This window comes from Meleagris gallopavo, chromosome 3 (assembly GCF_000146605.3).
Source record: "Meleagris gallopavo isolate NT-WF06-2002-E0010 breed Aviagen turkey brand Nicholas breeding stock chromosome 3, Turkey_5.1, whole genome shotgun sequence".
Classification (NCBI taxonomy): domain Eukaryota; kingdom Metazoa; phylum Chordata; class Aves; order Galliformes; family Phasianidae; genus Meleagris; species Meleagris gallopavo.
This window is the reverse complement of record NC_015013.2, coordinates 81134663-81144409: the sequence shown is the minus strand read 5'-3', so window position 1 is coordinate 81144409 and position 9747 is coordinate 81134663. Positions and strand designations below refer to the sequence as shown.

The window sequence follows — 9747 nt, the reverse complement described above, 5'->3', positions numbered from 1 at the left end:
TCCAATTTTTACAGTGGTTGGTGAGGAAAATCTGTGTTTCCAACACCCATTTTGTTCAAGCAGTGTAGAGGAAGCAAAACAATGCGCTAGGTATGATCTGATTTTATATGCATTTCTTCAGCCTTTTGCTCAGGTTTATCCCATTCCTGCCCATAGAACGTGCAAGGCTTCACTTCCACAACAGTAATGAAACTTAATTCAATCCTGAAAGCATTCTTCAAAGGTTAAAATAAACACTTTTTGTACAAGAATGCAGTACATTACATTACATTACATTACATGTAGGTAAGATTTAGGTGACATCAGCCATACACTCTGTGCTGCAAACTTCACAGTCGGGAACTTAAGTTTCTTAGGCTGTCTGAAAAATGCAAAACGCTCCTGATGATACAGTGACTGAATTCTGGAGAAAATATTGAGCAGATGCGTCTGTGTCTCACTCTCTTTTAGCAAATGCATAAATCCTGAATATTACTTTTATATCTCATAGTAGCCATCAAAAAGTTAGTTTTGCATCTGCAACAAGTTGACATGGAGCCAACGCTAAATGAAGCACTCTGGTTAGCAGCTAATGCCGTCGTTAAAAACATAAAGCACAACTAGTATAATTAAAGCTTGTCCTTCAGGATATAAATTAGAAAATTGTAGTGGGAATGCCTAATGCCTACCCAAGAAACCCTCTCACTTTGCTTAATCCACTGCACGTAGCCTCCCATACGGTGGTGATGGCGAGGATGGTTGCATGTGCACTGTGGGGCACCTGTCCTGCAACTGAAGGGGCTCGGAGGACACGATGGCTGCTGGGGAAGCACAAGGAAGATGACGCCTGCCTTGCAGCACTGTAAAATGGGGTTAATCTGGTTAAAGGTAAAGTCAGTAAGTTATCTTCCACTTTTTTACCTTATACTTTAAATGCAAGTCTGTATTAGGAACTCACATTTATGGCAATCTTAATCATCCTTCTGCAAGAAAAGTGGTGAGATTTAGGGCTGGGAAAATCAGTGGGAAAACAGAAACAGCATAAAAAGGAATACAGCCACGTAGCTGGAAATTGCCCTGGGATATACGCAGCCACGAGTATTAGTTGCATGTGTAAATTGTTTATGTTATTAACGAGGCTGACTTCTGGGCCAAAGACCTTGAGATTAATACAGTAAAGGTATGCAGCTGTCTCAACACCAGTTTCTCTTCTTTGTCACGAGCTAAGAGAGGTTCTGGCAGTGGCCAGAAGCAAAAGCTGACACATCTCCCTCCTGAGAGTGAAGAGGCTGAACTTTGTCAGGGGCAAGCAGGAACCTGGTCCTGGAACCCACAGGTCAGCCTGGCTAGGGCTCTGTAGGGCTGGATTTACGGTACTTAAAATCCATGACTTCATTTTAAATGTATGCACTTTTTTGACCTTTTGCTTTGAAACTTCCTTCGTTTCTTAGTCTCAGTAGTGTTCAAAGCTGTTTATTGAAGTTTAGAAGTTGTCTGCTTTGTTTTAACATCATTAATTGCTTTGTTATTCTCAAGTAGTTGGGCTATTGGGTTTTTTTTTCTTTCTCTCATTATGAGGTGATCCAAGTGGCTTTTGCAACCATTTCTTCCAGGCTTTTGACTGTGGCACGTTAATATCCAAAATCTCACATCCACAGAAGGCACAGCTTCCTTATCTCATATTTCATCTCCCCACTTCTTCATACATTGTATAAATAAGGCTAAATATTCTTTCAGCCGAGTGCCTGTAACCTTTACAATAAAACCATTGTACAAAAATGCTGGAAAAGGAAAATATGTTTTCTTCTCTTTACATTCTGTCCCCTGAAGATCTACACAACTGTTCCAAGCTAAAATCAGTCAAATAAATCCAGAATCAACACATAAAAGCTTGCCACTTTTATTTGCATACAAAACAGAAATGAAAGAGGTTCACAATAAATTATCAGTGTACTCCCACAGAACATTCTTGTGTGTTTGCATAATGTGGGTTAAAAACAAATACTGTTAAGATAAGACTTCTTTGTGAAAAGTTTTAAGGAAACCTGCTAATGTACTTTTGTCTCGTGAATTTAGTAGTGTTACTCTGCTAGTAAAAGCAATTCATCCAAAACTAACAGAACACAGTCAGCTGCAAAAATTTGGGTAACAAAACATAAACTCTGTTGAACGGTTCTATCTACACCAACTAACCAAATGCATTTTTTCAGATACAGCTTGAATACCATACTCTGGAGAAAGATCTGAAAGTGATCTTCCATCATCATCTAGCACTGACCCACTAACATACTAAGTTTCTGGCATGCAAGATAATTTTACCTTTATTTCTTGTTTCAACTGGTCTGGTACATGTATTTTTCTTTAATATAAGAGCCTGTAAACATCTTCAGTGACAGATTAGGCACTTGGACAAGGGGCCAAATACAGATGCACATAAAATATTTCCCTTTCTAAACAGTTCATTGAGAGGGCTCTTTTCCATTTTCCCTTTTGTGTTCCAGAGTCTTGATGCTTCTTTTGGCTATCTTCCTTCTGAAGCGACTAATTCCGGGGGATCTCAGCTCAACGGCTTCCATGTCTTCTCGAACAGGAGTAAACTCTGGTTGAGCAAGATGAGGTGATGGATAGGAGGACTGGGAGTATGGGGATGGTAAAGGGTAGGACCCGTGAACTACGTACGGCTGTTGCTCACCATCGTAAAGGTCCTCAGGGTCATAGATTTGGTAGGAGTTATGTGGCAACTGCACTACTGGGATGTCTTGATCAGTTGGCTCACCGTATCCACCTTAACCCACCACCACCAAGAGTATTCATATGGTTAACACAGGAGAAGGGGAGCAGAAAATTGAAGCGTTCATTAGGAAATTGACATATATATATACCTTTTATACATAGAGAGTGTGTGTGTGTGTGTGTGTGTGTATATATATATATAATCTTTAAATACACATTTTTTTATTCACATGAAGGAACAGTGAAAACATTTAACAAAATTAATAAGCTGGAGCAATTGGAAACCCACCAACAGACAGCCAAGTTAGTTGGAAACCACCACCAGAATTTGTCTTATGTCCAGTTGTAATACTGTGCTTATTATACACTGCACAATCTGCCTGCTTTAGCTTATTCCAATTATGGGCTGGAATATATGATTAACGGGCAAAATGGGTCAGACAATAGCTTTTAGCAGTGCAAGGAAGCTAAGTGCATGTACAGCAGCTAGCAAGTTCATTAGTGGTAGTCAATATCGATGGAAAGCACAGAGCAGTTCAGCATCCGTATCTGACCTTCAGCCAAATGAGGACTGAACCAGAATGAGTCTTTCACCTTCTGGATTGGTAGCCATTGTAAGGAATTGGGCCTTAAAACAGGAAATGAACAACAGGGAAGGGAAGTGAGGAAAAAAGGATAGGAAGAGACGACAACAAAAACATTCACATAAGTAAAACATACAAATCACTTCACGAGCAGATTAAATTGTAAACATCAAACAAATAAGCCTTATGCATAATGTTTGTAGTAACTAGTAATTTACTAAAACAAATTTCAATTTTAGGCTGGACAACATCACTCTTGATAACTGTGTTAACTTCTTCCCACAGCCTCTGTGCTACAACAAACAAGGAAAATAGAATACACAGAAGATACAGAAAGAATCATTTTCTCCAGGTTGCTTCATTTGTTAATGACAGACGTGCATCCCTGTTCCAGGTTACACTGGGGCAGGTTTAGTAACGTTCATGCTCTCATGCCATTTGGAGGCACACGGAAGAGGAAGTGGAGAAACACGTTTTAAAAACTACAGATGTGCAGCTCTGCTGTCACCAACATTAGGACGTGGGATTCAACGCACAGAACGTTCAGGTGGAACAGGCTCGTACAGTTACACGCACACACACAAGACAAAACCCAGTACACTTCCTCCTTTTACAGGCCCAAATCAGATGGTGGACTCTGGTCACTATGCTGCGGGCACCTTTGGTTTGTGGGGTCATTCCACTAAATTCAGCAGCACTGGACGTGCGTGTTTTTATGGAGCAAATCACGTTTTAGTGCAAGGATCACCAGTAGCCTCCATCTTACTTTGGCTGTTAGAAGGACACGCTATGTTTCCTCGCCCCACCTCCCCCCAAGCGCAGCCTACTCACCTCCCATACCATAGCCAGCACAGGAGGAGGGGTCACAGTACCCCGGGGGACCGGCGGGGCCCTGGGAGCCAGGGGGCCCAGTGTGGCCAGCAGGGCCTCGTGGGCCTGGAGAGCCTGGTGGGCCCGGGCTGCCAGTTCGGCTCTCGCCTGGAGGTCCTGCATAAAAAAGGGAGACGAAACGTGTGACTAGCATCTCTCACAAGGCAGTGGGTTGACCGCCTTGGCAGTGCTGCAGGCCTGGTGCTAGGAGACGATGGCACAGAGCTCGCTACAAATATGGCAGATAGCTCGAGCACAGGGGCTGGGCCTCTCTGCTCCAGCTCCCCCACACATGCTAAGGGAAAGGCTCCAAACTTTTTCCTCCTCCTGACAAGCCTCTTCTCTGGCCGTTGCTTTGTGTTCCTTGCCAAAGACAGCTTTTAGCCAGATATTTATACTAGTATTTCCAAAGCACAAATGTTTCACCAAGTGTCAGACGTTTGGAAAGGCAGTTTCATAGGGGGAGGACTGCATGCATAGGTCTCCCTTTCACCCACACTGCTTGAATTCACCTTCTCGGTAGCACTGTGCCTCGATATCGATACTGTAATGGAAAGAACATCCTAACAAAGTCAACGCAATTTTATGCATGTTTCATCCTCCGTTATTTCAGGAACTGAATATAACTCTCTTTGATTAGTGAGCTAAATTAATACACATTTCGGTCAAGTTACAGTTGACCTTGAGTCAATGAAAAGACAAATGCAATTAATCCAGATTAAGTTTTACCTATTAGATGTCATCTCTGAAAAGGAAAATTGATGTGACTGACTATACTGTCATGTATCACGTCACAATATCATATTACATAGTACGAACGTTACAACAACAAGGTGCCCAATGACTGATTCCTCTGCAACATAAGCCTTAGAAGCAGAGGGCACAGCCATGAAATTCTTAGGTGCTTTGCAAATGGGCCAGGGGAGCCCAATGCCACATATGTAACATCTTTACCTGTAGATCCGGGTGGGCCTCGGGGTCCTTGAGTTCCAACACCTGGATTTCCTCTGTCTCCTTTCTCACCCGGTAAACCTAATGAAACAGCACTCAACAGTCACGTTTTGAACAAAGCTCTACAATGTTCATTATTTAGCTGGACTATAGTTCCACACACTACTTTTCACTTAAAAACAAATGCAAGAGAAGAAAGGCGGTAAAAATAAAACACCTATTTGGCTCTTTTTTCCTCCCTTCTCTGACGGCCCCACAAGGGGATCACAGCATTCCTGAGGCATTAAACATTCCTGCTGCCATCGTGTTTGCTTCGAGGTGTCATGTAGGGGCATAGGCCAATTTCCCAAAGGCACTTTCCTTCTGGAAGAGTGCTCCTGGATTAATACCAAGGTACAACTACAGTGAGTGGAAGAATCCTCAGAACTTCACAAAGCTGTCTACAAACTACTGTGTGGCCCAGAAAAACAAACAAACAAACAAAAACACCCTAAACAAATATTTAATCATAGAATCAAATGTTGGAAAGGACCTACAAGGTCATCTAGTCCAACCATCCTCCCATTACTCTTGCTACCACAAGCCACTAAACCATATCTCATATCTCGTAATTGTAGAGATGTGTACAATTGAAATCCTTTCCAGAAGTCACCCACCAGTTGTTCAGCAGAAGGTGGTTCCATACATAAATGGAGAGAGTTATTATGGGTTACTGAAAGGCCTCAAACTGCTAAAATGCAAGAGAAGTCTCAGCACAGATGGAATCTGTCCCCCAATTGAATTCCAGTCTAAAAGCTTTGCAGTCACAAAACTCTTGACTTTCCATTTGCTCGTGGCCCTGAATTGCTATGCTTGGGTCTGATTTGTGAAGAGCACAGATCAAGTAATGCAGACAAGGCATTGCATTCTTCCAGCTTTCCATCACCTTCTACCCTACCATTATGGCATCCTATAAAAACACTTTCTATATGCAGCGATCACAAAGAGTGGTATCGAACTCAAGTAGGTGTCAAAACTACAAATTCCAGACCATGAGTTTCCACCGGCGACTTGGAAACTCTCATAAAGTCTGTGTTTGATTTGGATGGTTTAAAGACAAAATCCAGGCTGGTTTGTGGGACTTTACCCCCTATTTTCCAGACCTCCCAATGCTGCTAATTTCTCTCACTGCTTCACAGCTTCCATGCTCTCAGAATGAAAGCTAATATAGAGCACCTTCATAAAAACCAATCAGACAGAAAAAAAAGTGCTGCTACCCTTGATGAGACATGGTCTCCAATTTCAACTAACAAGGTGCTTCCTTCCCTCCTGTTCAGGTAGCTGTTGCATCTTAGGGAAAAACCACTGGAGGACACCTCCAGGTGACCATGTCTGGACCCTTTGTTTATGCAAGAAGCCACATAAGATTTTTTCCTTCCTAAGCAAGGTTCTGATGGATGCAATTAAGAATAAACTTTAAATGTGAAAATACTGTAATAAAAACTCATCACTCACAATGTACTGCCCTCCATAAGTTGCCAAAATAAGGATTTACTGAACAGCAATTTGGTGGTGCATATTTGCTAAGTTGGTTTCTGGGCTTTTGACAAAGGTATAAGCAGAGGGGGAGTGGAAAGCCTAAGTGTGAACACTGAGAATCACTTTAGAGCCCTTTAACCTGCTGGCATTTTCCTTACACTGCACAGAGCTGCACACTAGAAGTCAGCCCACTGAAAGCACCGACCCCACTGAGAGCAGAGCCTACAACATAGGCAGCTTTAACGCCATCTTCCCACTCCTTCTGTGGTTTAGTCTGGTGCCTCCTCTCTAAGGCAAGCGGTATGGCCCAGAAAAATGACTTCTCTTCATTTTTTGAGGAGATGATATAAGGAATTGAAACAGAAAGTGAGACAGCAAAATCTGTATTTCCTGCAGTCTCTTCTTTAGCTGAAATCTTCAGGAGTAGCTAGTCCTCCCACACAGCATCTTCAGGGACTGGACAAGCTTAAATCACACTAAGGAGAGGATTCACACGCACTTTATGTACATGTCTACCTATCTAGAGATATAGATAAATATCTGTACACTGAAAGATGTAAATGACATCAGTCATCATGACATCAGTGTTATTATCCCACCAATTACTATGATCACCAGTCCAGGTATGAGATCTGTAGGGCTTGATGGGGTTTCTCCCCCTTTCATCAGCTCCTTCATTCTCCAGCTTATATGAGGTCACCTGAGAAAGCCAGGAACTCATTCCAAATCCAAACAATCGCATCAGACAGCTCTGCTGTGCTGAGACCCATCCCCTGGGCAGGCTCTGTAGCTTTACAGGTGCACAGTGGAATATATATGAAATCCAGCTACTGCATTTCCAGAAATTCTGGTTGTCCAAGTGTAGACAATCCTGATACTGTGGCTTGGATATACAACTGTATGTTCTCCTCTCCCCAGTGTTTCTGCCAATTTTGGATGCATTAGATCAGAAAGATGAGGAAAAATTTACCAGGGAGTTGGAGACCTTGTTTCTGACTTTATTCCAAGATCTGATATTGAGCACAGAGGATTATCAAACAAAGCCACAACAGCTTGTCCCAGTGGTAGCAGAAAGTGAAAAAGGAATTCAGTTTCAAATGTCTTCTTTAGCTTTGCTCCAGTGACTAGCTGGTTAGAGCTTCATTTCAGGTAATTTGAGTACATCTCTCCTATCATATATCCCTCACACCTTGTTTGTAGACCACTGCTTTCTCTCAAAACTATAATAGTTCCCTCCTGCCATTTTGCAGGTAGACAATGAGTTGACCTCTGGTCAAACTCAAGATCACTAAGATCTCACTGAAGGTGAAGGGGTATTACGTGTTTTAATTACTCAGGCATCTTGAAATTTGCCAGCATTTTTCTTCTGGGGTTCTTAGCAATGTAATACATGAGATTCCTGCTCTCAGAATGTTCTTTTTCAGTCCAGTATGAGCCTCCTATTTTTAATGTAGCATTTAGTTAGTACACAGATTGCAGATTCAACCTGAAATGCTATTCAGAACTTCTGATGAATGATTGCATTGCACCACGCACCATTTATGTAGGAAATGGGCCTAGGTGCTAAAGATATGCTCAAATCCACATTTATGACCCTGGGAGAACCTGTCAAAGCCACATCTTCTGTTACTAGCAATTGAATTCTACCCATTTTAAATATAACATTCTCATGCACACCTCTTGTCCTGCACTGTAAATGCAGTTTCCAGATATCTAAAATTTGCTTAGCCCTGGTTTGCTTTAAACATACGGAAAGTCTCTTCAATTGCAATTCCCTATTTTTGTTGCAGGTTTTTTAACAATGTAAATTCATCTAAATTCATCTTTTCATACATGACCAGTATGAATTGTTCAGCACTTACAAAAAGCAAAGTCTGTTTGTGTAAATTGCTTCAAACGTAAAAAGATTGACCCAAGATAACCATCTGGAGTCTGCACAGATGCTTAGCAAGAGGATCATTGTTTATCTGACTCTGTGTTAACATTAAATAATGACTTCAAAGGCAAATGCCACAATATTTTCAAACCAGAGCCTTCCAAGCACACAGATATTATTCTCTATACACACAAGTAGACGCATCCATACGTGTGTTCCCAGGAGAAATTCAAGTAATAAATGGCAAGAACAGAACAAACCTACTCAGGCTAATAATAAAATATTCATTCTGGAACAAGTTATGAAGATCTTGCATGGGGTCAACTTTTCTTTAAAATCACATGGATATTTAGTTCCTAAAGCAAACATACTGCAGGCCAGGATACAAATTTGCTTCAGGTTTCTTTCAGTTTGTTTTCCAGAGAAGTTTATCCAAGTGAAAGAGAATATAAACACTGAAACAAGAATAACCAGTTCCTAAGGTGAAACTCACATGAGTTAAAATTGAGCGATGAGCTCCACTAATAGACTTTCCACCACAAGTCTTTAATAAAGTAAGTCAGCATTCACAGACCTCTTGGTCACAGTTAATGGCTCCCTCTTATCAATGACTGAACATTCAAAATCCTCACATTTACTTATTTATATATATTGAGGCATTCTTGGCATTTTATTAAAGCATGCCTATAGAAAATCAACCAGAAAAGACATCATTCTCCCTGTAGGTTCTTGCAATGGCTAATTACTGTGAGGGTTAAAAGTACGTATCAGAAATTGTCATTTGAGTTAGAATTCTTCAAATCCTAGTAATTATTTTCATACTGTGCTCTGGACATACTTCAGCAATACTCTGTCTTTCCTTTTTCAAGTTAACTGTTTTTTTTTAAGTCTTGTCCTCATCCAAAATAAGCAAGGGCTTGGGCTTAGCCCCATGGAGATCACAAGCAACTGAAATCAATTATTTCCAACTCTGCTAAAGATCTCTCTGATAGCATCAGTTATTAAAAACAAAACCAAGATCATGAGCACATTCTCTAGAAAAGAAAATTAAATGTTTCTCTTCAAAGGAAAATCTTAAGTATCTCTCTTTAAGAGAAAACTGTCCTTTGAGGAGAACTGCATACTGCAATTGAGAAAAATTAAACTCTTACCTAAAGTTATCCTCTTTTAAAGATGTGTAATTGTATGCATACTGTATAATAAGAATAGATTTTCTTATTTTCTCTTTTCTTTCTT

General features: G+C 40.9%; 1 protein-coding gene across 7 annotated transcripts in view; it reads right to left on the bottom strand.

Annotated features, from left to right (window-relative positions):
- Positions 1–1863: 1863 nt before the first annotated feature.
- Positions 1864–9747, bottom strand: part of COL14A1 (collagen type XIV alpha 1 chain) — a 117646-nt gene continuing 109762 nt past the window's right edge. For 3 of the 7 annotated variants that reach the window (XM_010709269.3, XM_010709270.3, XM_019614230.2), the window contains exons 46-48: positions 5121–5198; positions 4128–4283; positions 1864–2764 (exon numbers count right to left, since the gene is read on the bottom strand). In XM_010709269.3, the coding sequence (XP_010707571.1) occupies positions 2439–2764; positions 4128–4283; positions 5121–5198 (560 nt within the window). In that variant the 3' untranslated portion in view covers positions 1864–2438. Of the gene's footprint in view, positions 3341–4127; positions 4284–5120; positions 5199–9747 lie in introns of all 7 variants that reach the window. The other 4 variants (XM_010709271.3, XM_010709272.3, XM_010709274.3 and 1 more) reach the window with 3 other exon arrangements.